This window comes from Rana temporaria, chromosome 5 (assembly GCF_905171775.1).
Source record: "Rana temporaria chromosome 5, aRanTem1.1, whole genome shotgun sequence".
NCBI classification, from domain to species: Eukaryota; Metazoa; Chordata; class Amphibia; order Anura; family Ranidae; genus Rana; species Rana temporaria.
Window position 1 is genome coordinate 16,466,180 of NC_053493.1, and position 23,310 is coordinate 16,489,489.

The 23,310-nt window shown below is 44.0% G+C and overlaps 1 protein-coding gene across 4 annotated transcripts in view; it reads right to left on the minus strand.

Annotated features, from left to right (window-relative positions):
- The window catches only part of ADCYAP1R1 (ADCYAP receptor type I), a 282,065-nt gene that overhangs the window by 30,096 nt on the left and 228,659 nt on the right, over positions 1–23,310 (minus strand). For all 4 annotated transcript variants that reach the window (XM_040352224.1, XM_040352226.1, XM_040352225.1 and 1 more), the window contains exons 9-10: positions 20,608–20,740; positions 619–772 (exon numbers count right to left, since the gene is read on the minus strand). In XM_040352224.1, the coding sequence (XP_040208158.1) occupies positions 619–772; positions 20,608–20,740 (287 nt within the window). The remainder of the gene's footprint in view (positions 1–618; positions 773–20,607; positions 20,741–23,310) is intronic.

Consider the following 23,310-nt stretch of genomic DNA (forward strand, 5'->3'; position numbering starts at 1 on the left):
ATCAATGATGCCCATCAGTGCCATCAGTGATGCCCATCAGTGCCGCATATCAGTGCCCATCAGTGCCACATATCAGTGCCACCCATAAGTACCCAACAGTGCCGCCTTTCAGTGCCCATAGGTTTTGCCTATCAGTGCCCACCAGTGCCACCCATGAGTGCCCATCAGTGCCATCTATCAATGCCCATCAGTGCTGCATATCAGTGCCACCCATCAGTGCCACCTATTAGTGCCCATCTTCAGTGCCCATCAGTGCCACCTCATTGGTGCCACCTTATCAGTGCCCGTCAGTGCCGCCTTATCAGTGCCCATCAGTGAAGAAGAAAACGTAATTATTTACAACATTTTATAACAGAAACAAAAGAAAAACTTTTTATTTATTTTTTCAAAATGTTGGGCCTTTTTTATTTGTTTAGCAAAAAGGAAAAATTGCAGAGGTGATCAAATACCACCAAAAGAAAGCTCTATTTGTGGGAACAAAATGATAAAAATTCTGTTTGGGTACAGTGTAGCATGACCGCGCAATTGTCATTTAAACAGCGACAGGCCTGGGCAGGAAGGTAAATGCCTGGTATTGAAATGGTTAAAGAACATTTTTTTCCATAGAGAAAGACTTACCCCATCCGATGATTGTGTACCAGTAGAAATATCGTCTTTCTGGGAAGAAGGTCTCCACCAGCAGAGTGAAGAGGTAGAGTCCTTCAATGAAGAGCCAGAAATAGTTGGACATGACGCAATAATGGAAGAACACCATGACGGCTTTACATTCCACCTGGAATTAGGAGAAGACATTAATAAGTATTTTCTCTATTATTACAGGTATTTACCAGTTGTACATTCACATCAGTCCCTGTCCTCAAGGGGATTGCAGTCCATAGTCTCTATCGCAAGACCATACATACTCATACTAGGGCCAGACAGAAGGCAATTCACTTACCAGCATTGTCTTTGGAGTGTCAGAGGAAAGCCACATAAGCATTGGGAGAAGAACATGCAAACTCCATGCAGGTAGTGTTCTGGATGGTATTTGAACCAGGAAGCCCAGTGCTACAAGGCAGAAGTGCTAATCACTAAGCTGAAAATATTTATAGGGATCTACTTTCATTTCATTGATGCCATCGCCTAGTTCAGTGTTTCTCAACTCCAGTCCTCGGGGCGCACCAACAGGTCATGTTTTCAGGCTTTCCATTCTTGTGCACAGGTGATTTTATCAGTTTCACTGCCTTAGTAATTACCACAGCAGTTTGATCTGAGGGAAATCCTGAAAACATGACCTGTTGGTGCGCCCCGAGGACTGGAGTTGAGAAACACTGGCCTAGTTTATGAACATGTCTGATGAGATCCCCATGATTGAGTTCAGAGGGGGTGGAGCGAAACACATTTGGGGGAGTGACCTGGTAGGAGCCCAAGCTGAGGTTTTCACATACCACACCACAGCGGGCCTGCGGCTTATGGGATACTTACTTTACTATACATGTATGATGAGGTGTTGCTTCTTATTACCCATAGTCAGGGTGTTTTTTCTCAGAGAATAGGTGCAAGTACTCCTTCCTTCTGAGTCACCCTTGTCCCCAAAAGCAATGGACCCCCACAACAAAATAACCCCCCAGAAACAATAGATACCCCTGCAGCCAGCCACAATAGACTCTTCCACTAATAATAGACCCCCCCCAAACAACAGTAGACCCCTTGCAACAAAATCCCCCCCCAAACAGCAATAGACCCCCACCCACAACAATAGATTCCCCAGCAGCCAGCAATAATAGACTCCTCCCTCGACAGTAGATCACTCTCAGCAACAGTTGACACCCCCAACAACATAAAGCCCTCACAGAAGCAATAGACCCCCAATAACAATAGAAATCCCCCTGACAACAATAGACCTCTACAGAAACAACAGACCTCCTGCAACATAAAAGAAAGAAAAATAATTGCGCTAAACCCAAATATGCACTCCTATTAAACAAGTGAATATAAATACCATTGTATCTATGAATAGATAATCAAATGGAATCAGGAAAGCAGGGTTACCTACCCTGCTAATAGAGATGTGTATAAATACAGTGATCAACAACATAAGTAGTAATAAACAAAAAATTCCAAAAGTGATTAGAATAAAAACAACATTAGTGTTATAAAGTCCATAAAGTCCAAAACTAATTTTTGGAAATGAGTTGTAAGTCCATATGTTGAGTAAAGACACCCGTGAAGATTCCAGAAATATTATAGTTAATACACCAGACGTGAATCCTCCACCGATCATGCAGCTGCTTACCAGAAGTCTGGGTCCTGCCGGACCACTATCCACATATCTCTCAACCAGAGATTTTGTAAGGCAGTAGTAACTCCTCCACTTGCACTAAAACCACTCCGTGCTCAACGAGGGATATAGAAGACAACAAGACAGAGCTCCACATAGCATAAATCTGTGTAGTTTATTTTAAAAACAGCAGTAAGCATATATACATACAACTCACATTTAAGTTGAATAAACCAGCATTTGGCCTGTAACGCCGGCCGGACGTATCCAGGAACAAAAAGAAGGCCACTCGTTTGGAGAAATGAAGGGGATGGCGTCCACACGTCACTCACTCCACCCGACGCGTTTCGTGACAAGATCACTTCGTCTCGGGGTACGAGTGGCGTGGGACGCCACCCCTTTATATAGGAATACAATTTCAATTAATCAATAAAGCAAATTCACTAACCAGGCCTCGTCCCGGGATTCTCACGCATACCGGAAGTGTATTGATCTGCATCCGGGTCACAAGTCACCCGGAAGTCATTGCCCATAGGCTACTCGGTGACGCCGCCCAAATGGGCGGACACTTACGGCGTGCGTAACATCCACTGCAGCGAGGCATGGTAGGAACATCTAAGGGGCGGGACTATGATGTCACTACTCCAAGTTTAACAGTACAGTTCAATACGTCAGATGGTGGAATGTCGAGTGCGGCACACGATCGCAATATGCGCGCCACTGACCAACATCTGGACCACCACCCGACCGAGGAGCTGTATATACTAATACACATTACATATAAAATTAAACATTTAAAATTGAACGTTAGGTGCTAGGCTACAGCGTGACGTTATGAACCAAACCTCACTATGAGTCTTTCGCGCATGCGCCCATCCAAGTGATTGCGCTCCACAGAGCGGCTCACCGTGATGGCCCTACACGTCCAAGTATCTCCGCTCCCTCTAGACCAATAGCAAAATAACCTAACCACGTGAGGTGTGTAGCTGTTGGTAGTTGGTTCTAGCTGTGCTGGACATGTTTTTAGTGCGTCGGTGCCTATCTGAAAGCCAAAGGGGTATAACCCCTATCTGATTGACATAATGTTAAATCCATATAGACATAAATTTTTTTAAAAAATCCATTAGTGAAATAATGTCTAATATTGTGTAAGTGACACACTGAATGAGTAAAAATAAATAATAAAAATAGAAAAAATAGAAAAAGTTTGTTATATAAAAATTAATCAAATCTATCATGTGTAACCACCCTAACCAAAAGGGTTATAAATATATATTTATAAATTAAAAAATAAAATAAAAGTGAATCTTATTTTAATACGTGGGAAACCACAAAGACCAGGACGCCCTGAATTGATCCCCAATGCTTGGTTGGGTCTCAGTGCATACACACTTCACTCCTAGTGTGGGGTGTTTAAGTAATGAAACTCAAACTGGAATAAATTAATTATATAAATTAAAAGTGAATAATTTATGATCAGTATGGCTCTGGCACCAATGCTTTCAAATCTATGTCCAGCATCGCGTCCATAATTATCTCATTTGTGTAGATAATCTGGTTATCTTCAGAGAAAAAAATAAAAGTATAAAATGTATCATAAAAAATGAAAATCAAGCATTATTTATAAAAGCATTGATGTCGGTGTCCACGTTAAGGCCATAGGGGAGGTATGTCCTCAACCTGTGGATCCATGCCATTTCAGTTTTAGAAATTTCTCTGATTAGAGAACTTCCCCTCCAGTTGGGTTTATATTTGTCAATGCCCACAAACAAAGTTCCTTCTGGGTTTCTATGGTGAGCTGAGTCATAATGTCTCGAAACCGAATGGTTTGGAAAGCCACTTCTTATTTTGGCTATATGCTCATTCAGTCTGATTTTAAATTCTCTTTTAGTCCTCCCCACGTACTGCAACCCGCATGGACATTGAAGCAGATAAATCACCCCTTTACTGGAGCAGGTGATAAATGGTTTTACTTCATGGGTCAGTCCAGTACTGGTGGAGGAAAATTGAGAGATCTTGCGATCTTGGCATTTGTTTAGGGAGCACACTTGGCAGTTTTTACACCTGTGATAACCAGTGAGATTTTGCCAGAAGACTCGTGTTTCCTTGGGGGGATCCTGTACACTTGGAGCCACACTGGCTCCCAAGGATGAGGCTCCTCGGAATATCACGGATGGTCTCTCTGGCAACACAGGTGCAAGCACAAGGTCGCTCTGTAATATATGCCAATGCTTCCTAATCAAATGCTTGACATTTCGATGTTGTACTGAAAAGGTGGTTATGAATGGCAGAGAAAAGGTGTTATTCTTTTGTCTGGTTTGAACCTTTAGCAGGGATTCCCTGTTCATATCACGGGCAGATTGTACTGCCTGGTCCAATACCAGTGGATCATAGCCCTTCTCAAGGAACTTTTTTGATAAAACAGCAGCCTGAGTATCAAAAACTTCAACGTCTGTGCAGTTGCGTCTGATCCTGGTATACTGTCCTTGAGGGACTGCCTTCAACCATGGACCATAATGGCAACTGTCCAGAGGTATGAACGAGTTCCTATCGGTCGGTTTAAAAAATGTACTGGTGACAAACTTGCCTCCTACTATGCCAATGTTTAGGTCCAAAAAATTAACCAGAGTCTGACTTGCAGAGAAAGTGAATCTGATGCCTCTGGTGTTATTATTGAGGGAATTCATGAACAGATCTAAGTCGTCTCTCTCTCCATCCCATAGGAGGAGGACGTCGTCGATATACCTAACCCAAAGTGTAACCTCAGGCCTTCGGCAATCATCGACGACGTCCTCCTCCCACTTGGCCATGAAGAGATTTGCCAAGCTGGGGGCGTATTTGGCCCCCATGGCCACTCCTCGGTCCTGGCGAAAAAAACAGTTATCGAACCAGAAATAGTTGTGACTCGCTGCAAACTGGAGGAGGGTCATGATGAACTCGATCTGCTCTGAGGCTAGAGTGGAGTCCCTAGTCAAATAGAATCTCACAGCCCCGAGGCCTAGATCGTGGGGAATTATGGTGTAGAGGGATGTCACATCTGCTGTGACCATCCATACACCCTCCCTAGGCGATAGTCCCGACAGCAGGTTAATCACCTGTTTTGTGTCTCCAATAAAGGATGGTATATTGCGCACCAGTGGCTGCAAATAAAAATCAATGTACTTGCCCACCCGGGACGTGATGGAATCAATCCCACTGACAATGGGACGTCCCGGGGGGCAAGTTTGATTCTTATGGATTTTCGGGAGATAATATATTACCGGTGTACGTGGAGCCACCGGCACTAAGAACAGACTCTCCTTTTTGTTTAAAATCCCTTTCTGGAGGCCCTGATCTACTATGACCTCCAGGTCGCGTTTGTACTTGACGACTGGGTCACGGTTTAAAGGGGTGTAGGTGGCATCATCGTCCACGATGCGATGCATCTCTGCATCATAATCGCATCTATCTAGGACGACGATGCCACCTCCCTTATCTGCCGGTCTAATGACAAGTGATTTGTTGGAACACAACGAATCTAGTCCTGTCTCAAGAGCTTTATTGAGTCTAGCCTTCTTAATCTTCATCTTATCCAAGTCCTTGAGTACAACATCCCTAAAGACCCTAATGCTAGCCGGTAGGGTCCCGGGATTAAACAAGGAAGCATTGGATAGATTAGAATGCCTATATTTTGAAACGCACTGAGGTCGTTCCTCGATGGGATTCGTTAAGAAATGTCTTTTAATGCTCAATTTTCTAGAGAACTTATGAACATCCATAAAGGTTTGAAATTTGCTCAGATTTCTCGGAGGTGCAAACTTCAAACCCCTATCTAACAACGCTTTTTCAGAATCCGTGAGTGTTTGTTGGCTTAGGTTGTAGATGCCTACACCTACACTCTTCTTCTCTTTGGATGCTTGGGCTCTCCTCCCCCCTCTGGTCCCTCTCTTGGTTCTATAGGCCATACTGGGCCGTGATGGCTCCTGGGAAAACCCCAATTGTAGGGAGAGCGGGATGGAGGAGGTCCTTGCATATTTTCTGGTCTAAAGTTCCCATAGCCCCTATCTAGTGGCCCAAAACCAGGGGGGGGGAAAAATCTTTCCCAGTTACTATATGGTGCATCCCTCGGTCCAAGCCCATAGGGCCCCATCGTGTCTGATAGAGGGAAGAAACGATTCTGTGTTGGGATATTGAAATCATAAGTACCGTCTCTCCTATTTTGAGGGTTGAATTCCCTTTGGGTAGAGTTTCTAAACAGGTTTGTCTGGTCTCGACCTACTGGAGAGTCAGTCCTGTAATGTTGAAATTGGGACTCTGATCTTTGGCTTCTTAATTTCTGTCGACCTCTGATGGGGGTATGAGGCAGGGCCGTATCTTTTTTGGCGTTTTTAACCTTAACCCTAGATTTCTGTTGAGTTTGGGAAGGTGCAGAGGTGCTAGGTTGATCCCCTTTTTTGGATGAGGTCAATGTGCGCTGTAAGGGCACTGGGGGGGCACCGGAGATTTGTGGAGTTGTATCCATTGTCTCTCTATCCTCTGCTTCTAAAGCGATTTTTTTCTGCCATTTGAATACCAACCTTGACTTATAATCCTCTAAGTCGCGGTTGTATTTCTTTTTCTTCTTAAATTTTTGGTCTTTATCCTCTTTTTCTAGATTTTTTTGGAGATTGGCGGAGTAATCCTGATATTCCTCCTCCTTTTTATGAGGAATCAATGATTCCTTAACCAATTTAATCTCAGAGTCTAACTTGATTAGTTTGTCTTTCTTCCTCTCCGCTAGAAAGCGCAAGAAGGAAGTGCCAGCATCATTGAAATATTTGGCCCAACCGATCAAATCAGACTCATCTGTCTGAGGACTAACCTCCCACCTTAGGCTCCTAGGAACCATCCCACTTTTGACATAAGTCTCCAAAAAAACTACGTCCCACTGGGTGTGTATTTCTGCTGTCATGAGATTTTTCAATCTCATGAAGAGCCCACTTACTTCAGAAGTGGTGGGTATTGGGGTGGAATCAAACACCCCCACTATATTGACTACCCTGTTTGAGCGGAAGTCAAAAATATCCATAGTGACCCTATGAAGATCACCAAACCAAGCTGCAATTGAAGGTATATACAAATAGTAAAGGAAAATGGTTGGAAACAACTGCGCTAAGGTAAGAGATCGGGATTAATAAGCAGCAATTAGGTTGTGTATAAACAAAATAACAAATAAGAAAGAAAAATAATTGCGCTAAACCCAAATATGCACTCCTATTAAACAAGTGAATATAAATACCATTGTATCTATGAATAGATAATCAAATGGAATCAGGAAAGCAGGGTTACCTACCCTGCTAATAGAGATGTGTATAAATACAGTGATCAACAACATAAGTAGTAATAAACAAAAAATTCCAAAAGTGATTAGAATAAAAACAACATTAGTGTTATAAAGTCCATAAAGTCCAAAACTAATTTTTGGAAATGAGTTGTAAGTCCATATGTTGAGTAAAGACACCCGTGAAGATTCCAGAAATATTATAGTTAATACACCAGACGTGAATCCTCCACCGATCATGCAGCTGCTTACCAGAAGTCTGGGTCCTGCCGGACCACTATCCACATATCTCTCAACCAGAGATTTTGTAAGGCAGTAGTAACTCCTCCACTTGCACTAAAACCACTCCGTGCTCAACGAGGGATATAGAAGACAACAAGACAGAGCTCCACATAGCATAAATCTGTGTAGTTTATTTTAAAAACAGCAGTAAGCATATATACATACAACTCACATTTAAGTTGAATAAACCAGCATTTGGCCTGTAACGCCGGCCGGACGTATCCAGGAACAAAAAGAAGGCCACTCGTTTGGAGAAATGAAGGGGATGGCGTCCACACGTCACTCACTCCACCCGACGCGTTTCGTGACAAGATCACTTCGTCTCGGGGTACGAGTGGCGTGGGACGCCACCCCTTTATATAGGAATACAATTTCAATTAATCAATAAAGCAAATTCACTAACCAGGCCTCGTCCCGGGATTCTCACGCATACCGGAAGTGTATTGATCTGCATCCGGGTCACAAGTCACCCGGAAGTCATTGCCCATAGGCTACTCGGTGACGCCGCCCAAATGGGCGGACACTTACGGCGTGCGTAACATCCACTGCAGCGAGGCATGGTAGGAACATCTAAGGGGCGGGACTATGATGTCACTACTCCAAGTTTAACAGTACAGTTCAATACGTCAGATGGTGGAATGTCGAGTGCGGCACACGATCGCAATATGCGCGCCACTGACCAACATCTGGACCACCACCCGACCGAGGAGCTGTATATACTAATACACATTACATATAAAATTAAACATTTAAAATTGAACGTTAGGTGCTAGGCTACAGCGTGACGTTATGAACCAAACCTCACTATGAGTCTTTCGCGCATGCGCCCATCCAAGTGATTGCGCTCCACAGAGCGGCTCACCGTGATGGCCCTACACGTCCAAGTATCTCCGCTCCCTCTAGACCAATAGCAAAATAACCTAACCACGTGAGGTGTGTAGCTGTTGGTAGTTGGTTCTAGCTGTGCTGGACATGTTTTTAGTGCGTCGGTGCCTATCTGAAAGCCAAAGGGGTATAACCCCTATCTGATTGACATAATGTTAAATCCATATAGACATAAATTTTTTTAAAAAATCCATTAGTGAAATAATGTCTAATATTGTGTAAGTGACACACTGAATGAGTAAAAATAAATAATAAAAATAGAAAAAATAGAAAAAGTTTGTTATATGAAAATTAATCAAATCTATCATGTGTAACCACCCTAACCAAAAGGGTTATAAATATATATTTATAAATTAAAAAATAAAATAAAAGTGAATCTTATTTTAATACGTGGGAAACCACAAAGACCAGGACGCCCTGAATTGATCCCCAATGCTTGGTTGGGTCTCAGTGCATACACACTTCACTCCTAGTGTGGGGTGTTTAAGTAATGAAACTCAAACTGGAATAAATTAATTATATAAATTAAAAGTGAATAATTTATGATCAGTATGGCTCTGGCACCAATGCTTTCAAATCTATGTCCAGCATCGCGTCCATAATTATCTCATTTGTGTAGATAATCTGGTTATCTTCAGAGAAAAAAATAAAGGTATAAAATGTATCATAAAAAATGAAAATCAAGCATTATTTATAAAAGCATTGATGTCGGTGTCCACGTTAAGGCCATAGGGGAGGTATGTCCTCAACCTGTGGATCCATGCCATTTCAGTTTTAGAAATTTCTCTGATTAGAGAACTTCCCCTCCAGTTGGGTTTATATTTGTCAATGCCCACAAACAAAGTTCCTTCTGGGTTTCTATGGTGAGCTGAGTCATAATGTCTCGAAACCGAATGGTTTGGAAAGCCACTTCTTATTTTGGCTATATGCTCATTCAGTCTGATTTTAAATTCTCTTTTAGTCCTCCCCACGTACTGCAACCCGCATGGACATTGAAGCAGATAAATCACCCCTTTACTGGAGCAGGTGATAAATGGTTTTACTTCATGGGTCAGTCCAGTACTGGTGGAGGAAAATTGAGAGATCTTGCGATCTTGGCATTTGTTTAGGGAGCACACTTGGCAGTTTTTACACCTGTGATAACCAGTGAGATTTTGCCAGAAGACTCGTGTTTCCTTGGGGGGATCCTGTACACTTGGAGCCACACTGGCTCCCAAGGATGAGGCTCCTCGGAATATCACGGATGGTCTCTCTGGCAACACAGGTGCAAGCACAAGGTCGCTCTGTAATATATGCCAATGCTTCCTAATCAAATGCTTGACATTTCGATGTTGTACTGAAAAGGTGGTTATGAATGGCAGAGAAAAGGTGTTATTCTTTTGTCTGGTTTGAACCTTTAGCAGGGATTCCCTGTTCATATCACGGGCAGATTGTACTGCCTGGTCCAATACCAGTGGATCATAGCCCTTCTCAAGGAACTTTTTTGATAAAACAGCAGCCTGAGTATCAAAAACTTCAACGTCTGTGCAGTTGCGTCTGATCCTGGTATACTGTCCTTGAGGGACTGCCTTCAACCATGGACCATAATGGCAACTGTCCAGAGGTATGAACGAGTTCCTATCGGTCGGTTTAAAAAATGTACTGGTGACAAACTTGCCTCCTACTATGCCAATGTTTAGGTCCAAAAAATTAACCAGAGTCTGACTTGCAGAGAAAGTGAATCTGATGCCTCTGGTGTTATTATTGAGGGAATTCATGAACAGATCTAAGTCGTCTCTCTCTCCATCCCATAGGAGGAGGACGTCGTCGATATACCTAACCCAAAGTGTAACCTCAGGCCTTCGGCAATCATCGACGACGTCCTCCTCCCACTTGGCCATGAAGAGATTTGCCAAGCTGGGGGCGTATTTGGCCCCCATGGCCACTCCTCGGTCCTGGCGAAAAAAACAGTTATCGAACCAGAAATAGTTGTGACTCGCTGCAAACTGGAGGAGGGTCATGATGAACTCGATCTGCTCTGAGGCTAGAGTGGAGTCCCTAGTCAAATAGAATCTCACAGCCCCGAGGCCTAGATCGTGGGGAATTATGGTGTAGAGGGATGTCACATCTGCTGTGACCATCCATACACCCTCCCTAGGCGATAGTCCCGACAGCAGGTTAATCACCTGTTTTGTGTCTCCAATAAAGGATGGTATATTGCGCACCAGTGGCTGCAAATAAAAATCAATGTACTTGCCCACCCGGGACGTGATGGAATCAATCCCACTGACAATGGGACGTCCCGGGGGGCAAGTTTGATTCTTATGGATTTTCGGGAGATAATATATTACCGGTGTACGTGGAGCCACCGGCACTAAGAACAGACTCTCCTTTTTGTTTAAAATCCCTTTCTGGAGGCCCTGATCTACTATAACCTCCAGGTCGCGTTTGTACTTGACGACTGGGTCACGGTTTAAAGGGGTGTAGGTGGCATCATCGTCCACGATGCGATGCATCTCTGCATGGAGCGCAATCACTTGGATGGGCGCATGCGCGAAAGACTCATAGTGAGGTTTGGTTCATAACGTCACGCTGTAGCCTAGCACCTAACGTTCAATTTTAAATGTTTAATTTTATATGTAATGTGTATTAGTATATACAGCTCCTCGGTCGGGTGGTGGTCCAGATGTTGGTCAGTGGCGCGCATATTGCGATCGTGTGCCGCACTCGACATTCCACCATCTGACGTATTGAACTGTACTGTTAAACTTGGAGTAGTGACATCATAGTCCCGCCCCTTAGATGTTCCTACCATGCCTCGCTGCAGTGGATGTTACGCACGCCGTAAGTGTCCGCCCATTTGGGCGGCGTCACCGAGTAGCCTATGGGCAATGACTTCCGGGTGACTTGTGACCCGGATGCAGATCAATACACTTCCGGTATGCGTGAGAATCCCGGGACGAGGCCTGGTTAGTGAATTTGCTTTATTGATTAATTGAAATTGTATTCCTATATAAAGGGGTGGCGTCCCACGCCACTCGTACCCCGAGACGAAGTGATCTTGTCACGAAACGCGTCGGGTGGAGTGAGTGACGTGTGGACGCCATCCCCTTCATTTCTCCAAACGAGTGGCCTTCTTTTTGTTCCTGGATACGTCCGGCCGGCGTTACAGGCCAAATGCTGGTTTATTCAACTTAAATGTGAGTTGTATGTATATATGCTTACTGCTGTTTTTAAAATAAACTACACAGATTTATGCTATGTGGAGCTCTGTCTTGTTGTCTTCTATATCCCTCGTTGAGCACGGAGTGGTTTTAGTGCAAGTGGAGGAGTTACTACTGCCTTACAAAATCTCTGGTTGAGAGATATGTGGATAGTGGTCCGGCAGGACCCAGACTTCTGGTAAGCAGCTGCATGATCGGTGGAGGATTCACGTCTGGTGTATTAACTATAATATTTCTGGAATCTTCACGGGTGTCTTTACTCAACATATGGACTTACAACTCATTTCCAAAAATTAGTTTTGGACTTTATGGACTTTATAACACTAATGTTGTTTTTATTCTAATCACTTTTGGAATTTTTTGTTTATTACTACTTATGTTGTTGATCACTGTATTTATACACATCTCTATTAGCAGGGTAGGTAACCCTGCTTTCCTGATTCCATTTGATTATCTATTCATAGATACAATGGTATTTATATTCACTTGTTTAATAGGAGTGCATATTTGGGTTTAGCGCAATTATTTTTCTTTCTTATTTGTTATTTTGTTTATACACAACCTAATTGCTGCTTATTAATCCCGATCTCTTACCTTAGCGCAGTTGTTTCCAACCATTTTCCTTTACTATTTGTATATACCTTCAATTGCAGCTTGGTTTGGTGATCTTCATAGGGTCACTATGGATATTTTTGACTTCCGCTCAAACAGGGTAGTCAATATAGTGGGGGTGTTTGATTCCACCCCAATACCCACCACTTCTGAAGTAAGTGGGCTCTTCATGAGATTGAAAAATCTCATGACAGCAGAAATACACACCCAGTGGGACGTAGTTTTTTTGGAGACTTATGTCAAAAGTGGGATGGTTCCTAGGAGCCTAAGGTGGGAGGTTAGTCCTCAGACAGATGAGTCTGATTTGATCGGTTGGGCCAAATATTTCAATGATGCTGGCACTTCCTTCTTGCGCTTTCTAGCGGAGAGGAAGAAAGACAAACTAATCAAGTTAGACTCTGAGATTAAATTGGTTAAGGAATCATTGATTCCTCATAAAAAGGAGGAGGAATATCAGGATTACTCCGCCAATCTCCAAAAAAATCTAGAAAAAGAGGATAAAGACCAAAAATTTAAGAAGAAAAAGAAATACAACCGCGACTTAGAGGATTATAAGTCAAGGTTGGTATTCAAATGGCAGAAAAAAATCGCTTTAGAAGCAGAGGATAGAGAGACAATGGATACAACTCCACAAATCTCCGGTGCCCCCCCAGTGCCCTTACAGCGCACATTGACCTCATCCAAAAAAGGGGATCAACCTAGCACCTCTGCACCTTCCCAAACTCAACAGAAATCTAGGGTTAAGGTTAAAAACGCCAAAAAAGATACGGCCCTGCCTCATACCCCCATCAGAGGTCGACAGAAATTAAGAAGCCAAAGATCAGAGTCCCAATTTCAACATTACAGGACTGACTCTCCAGTAGGTCGAGACCAGACAAACCTGTTTAGAAACTCTACCCAAAGGGAATTCAACCCTCAAAATAGGAGAGACGGTACTTATGATTTCAATATCCCAACACAGAATCGTTTCTTCCCTCTATCAGACACGATGGGGCCCTATGGGCTTGGACCGAGGGATGCACCATATAGTAACTGGGAAAGATTTTCCCCCCCCCCCCTGGTTTTGGGCCACTAGATAGGGGCTATGGGAACTTTAGACCAGAAAATATGCAAGGACCTCCTCCATCCCGCTCTCCCTACAATTGGGGTTTTCCCAGGAGCCATCACGGCCCAGTATGGCCTATAGAACCAAGAGAGGGACCAGAGGGGGGAGGAGAGCCCAAGCATCCAAAGAGAAGAAGAGTGTAGGTGTAGGCATCTACAACCTAAGCCAACAAACACTCACGGATTCTGAAAAAGCGTTGTTAGATAGGGGTTTGAAGTTTGCACCTCCGAGAAATCTGAGCAAATTTCAAACTTTTATGGATGTTCATAAGTTCTCTAGAAAATTGAGCATTAAAAGACATTTCTTAACGAATCCCATCGAGGAACGACCTCAGTGCGTTTCAAAATATAGGCATTCTAATCTATCCAATGCTTCCTTGTTTAATCCCGGGACCCTACCGGCTAGCATTAGGGTCTTTAGGGATGTTGTACTCAAGGACTTGGATAAGATGAAGATTAAGAAGGCTAGACTCAATAAAGCTCTTGAGACAGGACTAGATTCGTTGTGTTCCAACAAATCACTTGTCATTAGACCGGCAGATAAGGGAGGTGGCATCGTCGTCCTAGATAGATGCGATTATGATGCAGAGATGCATCGCATCGTGGACGATGATGCCACCTACACCCCTTTAAACCGTGACCCAGTCGTCAAGTACAAACGCGACCTGGAGGTCATAGTAGATCAGGGCCTCCAGAAAGGGATTTTAAACAAAAAGGAGAGTCTGTTCTTAGTGCCGGTGGCTCCACGTACACCGGTAATATATTATCTCCCGAAAATCCATAAGAATCAAACTTGCCCCCCGGGACGTCCCATTGTCAGTGGGATTGATTCCATCACGTCCCGGGTGGGCAAGTACATTGATTTTTATTTGCAGCCACTGGTGCGCAATATACCATCCTTTATTGGAGACACAAAACAGGTGATTAACCTGCTGTCGGGACTATCGCCTAGGGAGGGTGTATGGATGGTCACAGCAGATGTGACATCCCTCTACACCATAATTCCCCACGATCTAGGCCTCGGGGCTGTGAGATTCTATTTGACTAGGGACTCCACTCTAGCCTCAGAGCAGATCGAGTTCATCATGACCCTCCTCCAGTTTGCAGCGAGTCACAACTATTTCTGGTTCGATAACTGTTTTTTTCGCCAGGACCGAGGAGTGGCCATGGGGGCCAAATACGCCCCCAGCTTGGCAAATCTCTTCATGGCCAAGTGGGAGGAGGACGTCGTCGATGATTGCCGAAGGCCTGAGGTTACACTTTGGGTTAGGTATATCGACGACGTCCTCCTCCTATGGGATGGAGAGAGAGACGACTTAGATCTGTTCATGAATTCCCTCAATAATAACACCAGAGGCATCAGATTCACTTTCTCTGCAAGTCAGACTCTGGTTAATTTTTTGGACCTAAACATTGGCATAGTAGGAGGCAAGTTTGTCACCAGTACATTTTTTAAACCGACCGATAGGAACTCGTTCATACCTCTGGACAGTTGCCATTATGGTCCATGGTTGAAGGCAGTCCCTCAAGGACAGTATACCAGGATCAGACGCAACTGCACAGACGTTGAAGTTTTTGATACTCAGGCTGCTGTTTTATCAAAAAAGTTCCTTGAGAAGGGCTATGATCCACTGGTATTGGACCAGGCAGTACAATCTGCCCGTGATATGAACAGGGAATCCCTGCTAAAGGTTCAAACCAGACAAAAGAATAACACCTTTTCTCTGCCATTCATAACCACCTTTTCAGTACAACATCGAAATGTCAAGCATTTGATTAGGAAGCATTGGCATATATTACAGAGCGACCTTGTGCTTGCACCTGTGTTGCCAGAGAGACCATCCGTGATATTCCGAGGAGCCTCATCCTTGGGAGCCAGTGTGGCTCCAAGTGTACAGGATCCCCCCAAGGAAACACGAGTCTTCTGGCAAAATCTCACTGGTTATCACAGGTGTAAAAACTGCCAAGTGTGCTCCCTAAACAAATGCCAAGATCGCAAGATCTCTCAATTTTCCTCCACCAGTACTGGACTGACCCATGAAGTAAAACCATTTATCACCTGCTCCAGTAAAGGGGTGATTTATCTGCTTCAATGTCCATGCGGGTTGCAGTACGTGGGGAGGACTAAAAGAGAATTTAAAATCAGACTGAATGAGCATATAGCCAAAATAAGAAGTGGCTTTCCAAACCATTCGGTTTCGAGACATTATGACTCAGCTCACCATAGAAACCCAGAAGGAACTTTGTTTGTGGGCATTGACAAATATAAACCCAACTGGAGGGGAAGTTCTCTAATCAGAGAAATTTCTAAAACTGAAATGGCATGGATCCACAGGTTGAGGACATACCTCCCCTATGGCCTTAACGTGGACACCGACATCAATGCTTTTATAAATAATGCTTGATTTTCATTTTTTATGATACATTTTATACTTTTATTTTTTTCTCTGAAGATAACCAGATTATCTACACAAATGAGATAATTATGGACGCGATGCTGGACATAGATTTGAAAGCATTGGTGCCAGAGCCATACTGATCATAAATTATTCACTTTTAATTTATATAATTAATTTATTCCAGTTTGAGTTTCATTACTTAAACACCCCACACTAGGAGTGAATTGTGTATGCACTGAGACCCAACCAAGCATTGGGGATCAATTCAGGGCGTCCTGGTCTTTGTGGTTTCCCACGTATTAAAATAAGATTCACTTTTATTTTATTTTTTAATTTATAAATATATATTTATAACCCTTTTGGTTAGGGTGGTTACACATGATAGATTTGATTAATTTTTATATAACAAACTTTTTCTATTTTTTCTATTTTTATTATTTATTTTTACTCATTCAGTGTGTCACTTACACAATATTAGACATTATTTCACTAATGGATTTTTTAAAAAAATTTATGTCTATATGGATTTAACATTATGTCAATCAGATAGGGGTTATACCCCTTTGGCTTTCAGATAGGCACCGACGCACTAAAAACATGTCCAGCACAGCTAGAACCAACTACCAACAGCTACACACCTCACGTGGTTAGGTTATTTTGCTATTGGTCTAGAGGGAGCGGAGATACTTGGACGTGTAGGGCCATCACGGTGAGCCGCTCTGTGGAGCGCAATCACTTGGATGGGCGCATGCGCGAAAGACTCATAGTGAGGTTTGGTTCATAACGTCACGCTGTAGCCTAGCACCTAACGTTCAATTTTAAATGTTTAATTTTATATGTAATGTGTATTAGTATATACAGCTCCTCGGTCGGGTGGTGGTCCAGATGTTGGTCAGTGGCGCGCATATTGCGATCGTGTGCCGCACTCGACATTCCACCATCTGACGTATTGAACTGTACTGTTAAACTTGGAGTAGTGACATCATAGTCCCGCCCCTTAGATGTTCCTACCATGCCTCGCTGCAGTGGATGTTACGCACGCCGTAAGTGTCCGCCCATTTGGGCGGCGTCACCGAGTAGCCTATGGGCAATGACTTCCGGGTGACTTGTGACCCGGATGCAGATCAATACACTTCCGGTATGCGTGAGAATCCCGGGACGAGGCCTGGTTAGTGAATTTGCTTTATTGATTAATTGAAATTGTATTCCTATATAAAGGGGTGGCGTCCCACGCCACTCGTACCCCGAGACGAAGTGATCTTGTCACGAAACGCGTCGGGTGGAGTGAGTGACGTGTGGACGCCATCCCCTTCATTTCTCCAAACGAGTGGCCTTCTTTTTGTTCCTGGATACGTCCGGCCGGCGTTACAGGCCAAATGCTGGTTTATTCAACTTAAATGTGAGTTGTATGTATATATGCTTACTGCTGTTTTTAAAATAAACTACACAGATTTATGCTATGTGGAGCTCTGTCTTGTTGTCTTCTATATCCCTCGTTGAGCACGGAGTGGTTTTAGTGCAAGTGGAGGAGTTACTACTGCCTTACAAAATCTCTGGTTGAGAGATATGTGGATAGTGGTCCGGCAGGACCCAGACTTCTGGTAAGCAGCTGCATGATCGGTGGAGGATTCACGTCTGGTGTATTAACTATAATATTTCTGGAATCTTCACGGGTGTCTTTACTCAACATATGGACTTACAACTCATTTCCAAAAATTAGTTTTGGACTTTATGGACTTTATAACACTAATGTTGTTTTTATTCTAATCACTTTTGGAATTTTTTGTTTATTACTACTTATGTTGTTGATCACTGTATTTATACACATCTCTATTAGCAGGGTAGGTAACCCTGCTTTCCTGATTCCATTTGATTATCTATTCATAGATACAATGGTATTTATATTCACTTGTTTAATAGGAGTGCATATTTGGGTTTAGCGCAATTATTTTTCTTTCTTATTTGTTATTTTGTTTATACACAACCTAATTGCTGCTTATTAATCCCGATCTCTTACCTTAGCGCAGTTGTTTCCAACCATTTTCCTCCTGCAACATAAGGCCCTCCCAGTAACAATAGATCCCCCACCAATAAAAATAGACCCCCCCAGCAACAATAGATTCCACCACAGCCAACATCAATAGTGCTGCATATCAGTAGATCACTCCCAGCAACAGTTGACACCCCCAGCAACATAAGGCCCTCCCAGAAACAATAGCCCCCCCCAATAACAATAGAAATCCTACCCAGCAACAATAGACCTCCTGCAAAATAGATCCGCCCCTGCAACAATAGATTCCCAAATAGCTAGCAACAACAGACCCCCCAGCACCCCTTGCCATTACATACATTCAATGCTGAAGATGCTGGAACTGTATTTTCCCATGTTACTGCTGATAAAAAGGACCACCCATAGTTACCAATCAGAATCTATTTTTTCCATCATAGCCAATAAGAATAGTTCCCCTTTGGACATTTGGGGTAGTTTTAGGGGTCTGTGTATAAAAAGTTTGCTTTCCCCAATGTCTTTCTTCTTGTCACTCTTCCATAAAGGGCAGATTTGTGGAGAGACCACTAATAGTTGTCCTGTGGACAGATTCTCTCTCCTGAGCTGTGGATCTCTGCAGCTCCTCCAGAGTTACCATGGGCCTCTTGGCTGCTTCTCTGATGAATGTTCTCCTTGCCCGGCCTGGTCAGTTTAGGTGGACGGCCATGTCTTGGTAGGTTTGCAGTTGTGCCATACTCTTTCCATTTTCGGATGATGGATTGAACAGAAGCTCCGTGAGATCTTCAAAGCTTGGGATATTTTGTTATCACCTAACCCTGTTTTATACGTCTCCACAACTTTATCCCTGACCTGTATGGTGTGTTCCTTGGCCTTCATGATGTTGTTTGTTTACTAAGGTTCTCTAACAAACCTCTGAGGGCTTCACAGAACAGCTGTATTTATACTGAGATTAAATGACACACAGGTGGACTCTATTTACTAATTAGGTGACTTCTGAAGGCAATTGGTTTTAGTTAGGGCTATCAGAGTAAAGGGGGCTGAATACAAATGTACCCCCCACACTTTTCACATATTATTTTATAGAAAAAGATCCCCAAAAGCTCAAGTGGAGTCTGTAGTACACGAGAATGCTAGGTGCCCCTCTAGACATTTTGCAAGATCTGATGTAGCCTATGAGGTGATGAAAGAACAACACTAAGATGAACAGGCACAGATCTTGTAGTCGGCAAAAGTGGCATCTGAGACAGTCCAGGGTTACTTGATGGGAAGAGAGGAGCATAAATGAGGGGTTGGCTGACCTGTTTACCCTGCCAGCTAGGAACCTCATACACTTTATGGCCAAAAGATTGTGAACATTGGAACATCACACCTACATTATATGATCAATATTGTATGTGGACACCGCACCAAATTAGTGAAGGGCACTGTTAATGCTACAATATACAGGGCCGCCAGCAGGGAGGTACGGGCATTACACCTGTAAGGGGCCAGATGGTCCCCAGGGGCCCAGCTGCCCCCTCCCATTTAAAAAAAATGAAATTTTTAAATTTTTGAATTTTTTTTTGCATTACACCTTGCCCATTTGCAGCCTCACTATGCCCATTTGCAGCCTCACTGTGTGCATTTGCAGCTTCACTGTGCCCATTTGCAGCTTCACTGTGCCCATTTGCAGCCTCACTGTGACCATTTGCAGCTTCACTGTGCCCATTTGCATGCCTCAGCCTCACTGTGCCCATCTGCATGCCTCAGCCTCACTGTGCCCATCTGTATGCCTCAGCCCCACTGTGCCCATCTGCATGCCTCAGCCTCACTGTGCCCATCTGCATGCCTCAGCCTCAATGTGTCCATCTGCATGCCTCAGCCTCACTGTGCCCATCTGCATGCCTCAGCCTCAATGTGTCCATCTGCATGCCTCAGCCTCACTGTGCCCATCTGCATGCCTCAGCCTCACTGTGCCCATCTGCATGCCTCAGCCTCAATGTGTCCATCTGCATGTCTCAGCCTCACTGTGTCTCAAGTACCTGATCTCCCGGCGCTGTGCCCATCTGCAGCCTTATGATCTCCCGGCGCTGTGATATATGCAGTCTAGTCGGCGGCCGTGCAGTGTAACAAAGCCCCGCCTCCTACTCGTCCTCGTCTGTGACGGAACACTGACTCCGTTTCCCAGCAGTGAGTCAGTGTACAGCCTATCCTGGACGAGGATGATGAGAAGGCGAGGCTTTGTTATACTGCACGGCCACCGACTAGACTGCATACATCACAGCGCCGGGAGATCATAAGGCTGCAGATGGGCACAGCTCCAGGAGGACTCGAGTATAAGCCAATGGGGGCTTTACCTGCACAAAAAAATTTGCTGAAAAAGCTGGCTTATACTCGAGTATATACGGCACTTCAAATTCTTTGTTACTTTAACCTACTGTAAATCATAACTCAGATCAGGAGCTTCCCCATGATAAATGAACATTTGGGTACTCAAGTCTTGGACCAATCTAAGTGGGAGTTATTCTGTCCATTCTTATCTACACATGTATCAATTTGTTCCTACCACTACTTACAGTGGAAACATGGCAGTGGTTGCTGTCTTGTTCGGCGTAGAGGACTTCGTCTTTGATGAAGACTGATATGGCTCGGAGGATGAATGAGACAAAAAGATTCATGTGGATGAAGTTGCGCGTACAGTGAAGCTTCCTGGAACACACACACATAAAGTTTATTAAATTATGCATTAAAAAAATAAATAATTGGGTACATGTATAAACTTGTAGGCAGCTGCCTACAAGGAGTAAGCTAGTTGGTCTAATGGTTCAAGAAAGGTTGACCGCACTCCCAGGTATGAAGCATTGATTACTTTATTGAAGATAAAAATCCGCCAAGAGACATCATAAGACATCATGAAACCTCTATGCAGGCATGGCAAGATTAACGCGTTTCACGGATCAAGGTTTGCTTAATCATAATCAGATTATGACTAAGTAAGCCTTGATTAGTGAAACACGTTAATCTTGCCATGCCTGCGTAGAGGTCTCATGATGTCTTATGATGTCTCTTGATGGATTTTTATCTTCAATAAAGTAATCATCACTGCTTCATACCTGGGAGTGTGGTCAACCTTTCTTGAACCATTGGCTCTTATGAGTGTGGTCTTGGGAGTGCAGTCAACCTTTCTTGAACCATTGGCTCTTTCTTGAACCATTGGCTCTTATGAGTGTGGTCTTGGGAGTGTGGTCAACCTTTCTTAAACCATTGGCTCTTATGAGTGTGGTCTTGGGAGTGTGGTCAACCTTTATTTAACCATTGACTCTTTCTTGAACTATTGGCTCCTTTTTGAACCATTTGCTCTTATGAGTGTGGTCTTGGAAAGTGGTCAACCTTTCTTGAACCATTGGCTCTTTCTTGAACCATTGGCTCTTTCTTGAACCATTGGCTCTTATGAGTGTGGTCTTGGGAGTGTGGTCAGCCTGTTTATAACCATTGGCTCTTTCTTGAACCATTGGTTCTTATGAGTGTGGTCTTGGGAGTGTGGCCAACCTTTCTTTGACCACTGGCTCTTTCTTGAACCATTGGCTCTTATGAGTGTGGTCTTGGGAGTGTGGTCAACCTTTATTTAACCATTGGCTCTTTCTTGAACCATTGGCTCTTATGAGTGTGGTCTTGGGAGTGTGGTCAACCTTTCTTGAACCACTGGCTCTTTCTTGAATCATTGGCTCTTATGAGTGTGGTCTTGGGAGTGTGGTCAACCTTTCTTGAACCATTGGCTCTTTCTTGAACCATTGGCTCTTATGAGTGTGGTCTTGGGAGTGTGGTAAACCTTTCTTTAACCATTGGCTCTTTCTTGTATCATTGGCTCTTATGAGTGTGGTCTTGGGAGTGTGGTCAACCTTTCTTTAACCATTGGCTCTTTCTTGAACCATTGGCTCTTATGAGTGTGGTCTTGGGAGTGTGGTCAACCTTTCTTTAACCATTGGCTCTTTCTTGAACCATTGGCTCTTTCTTGAACCATTGGCTATAATGAGTGTGGTCTTGGGAGTGTGGTCAACCTTTCTTGAACCATTGGCTCTTTCTTGAACCATTGGCTCTTTCTTGAACCATTGGCTCTTATGGGTGTGGTCTTGGGAGTGTGGTCAACCTTTGTTGAACCATTGGCTCTTTCTTGAACCATTGGCTCTTATCCAGGTTGCGGACTGGACCTGCACCACAAGGTTGAAGGGAGCAATCGTTCCCACCTGGAGCGGCACAGCTCTGTCTTTGTATCAGTTAAGCTAGTTGGTCTTCCCAGGCTGAGAAGGAGTTAATTGGGTCTGGACCCTTTTTCTGTTTTTTTTGGGCAGTGCTTTCCTTCCCGGTGCATATACAGTGGAACCTTGGTTTACGAATAACGCGGTTAACGAGAGTTTTGAAATACGAGCAACTTTAAAAAGAAAAATCCTGACTCGGTTTGCGAGTGTTGTCTTGCAAAATTAGCAGAATTCAAGCTAATGGGGTGTGCAGTACCACATTTGGCCAGAGGTGTGGGGGAGGGGGGGCGCCGGTGACACTTGGAACAGTTTGGAGCCATTCGGAAATACTTGGAATCTGTAAGCGGCACCAGACAGCCTATTTAAAGGATCCCCTGACTTCTGAAAAGTGCTGACTGGTCTTCAGCTGTGTCCTGATATTGTGAACCCTGTTAAACCCGGCTTGATTCCTGTTGCTGAACCTTGGCTTTCCTCGACCCTGCTTTTGGACTCTGATTACTCTGATTACTGGTTCCTGATCCATCTGACCTTGCTTCTGCCTATGCCTTGTTACCTCGCTGCCCGCCTGTTACTGAACCCGGCTATCCTTGTGACCTTGCTCCTGTCTCCTGCTTGACTCAACGCTGTCTCCGAGTGCCTGTGCTGGCTGTCCATCCTCTCAGCTTCCCTGGGTCCAGCTCCTTACCGGATGCTCTGCCTGCCCCTTTCAAGCCTGCAACTCCACTTACAAGTTCGGCACGCAACACTTACAGGCACTCGTGTTCCTCCTGACCCTAGCCACCATCTGTTCCACCTCCAGTGGGGCTTGGGCTGGAGATACAAGAAAGGCCGACCTCGTTATTTCAGACTCCTACCAGGTACGTGACAGAATCACTCGGAAGTACTCAAAATCACTTGGAAATACTCCGTTCCCCAGTTTTTCTGAGCCTTTCCAAGGGTTTCCGAGATCAGCCGAGCTGTCCCTGAGTATATCAAAGGCTCTCCGGCGCCCCCTACTTCTGGCCACATGCAGTATTGCATGCA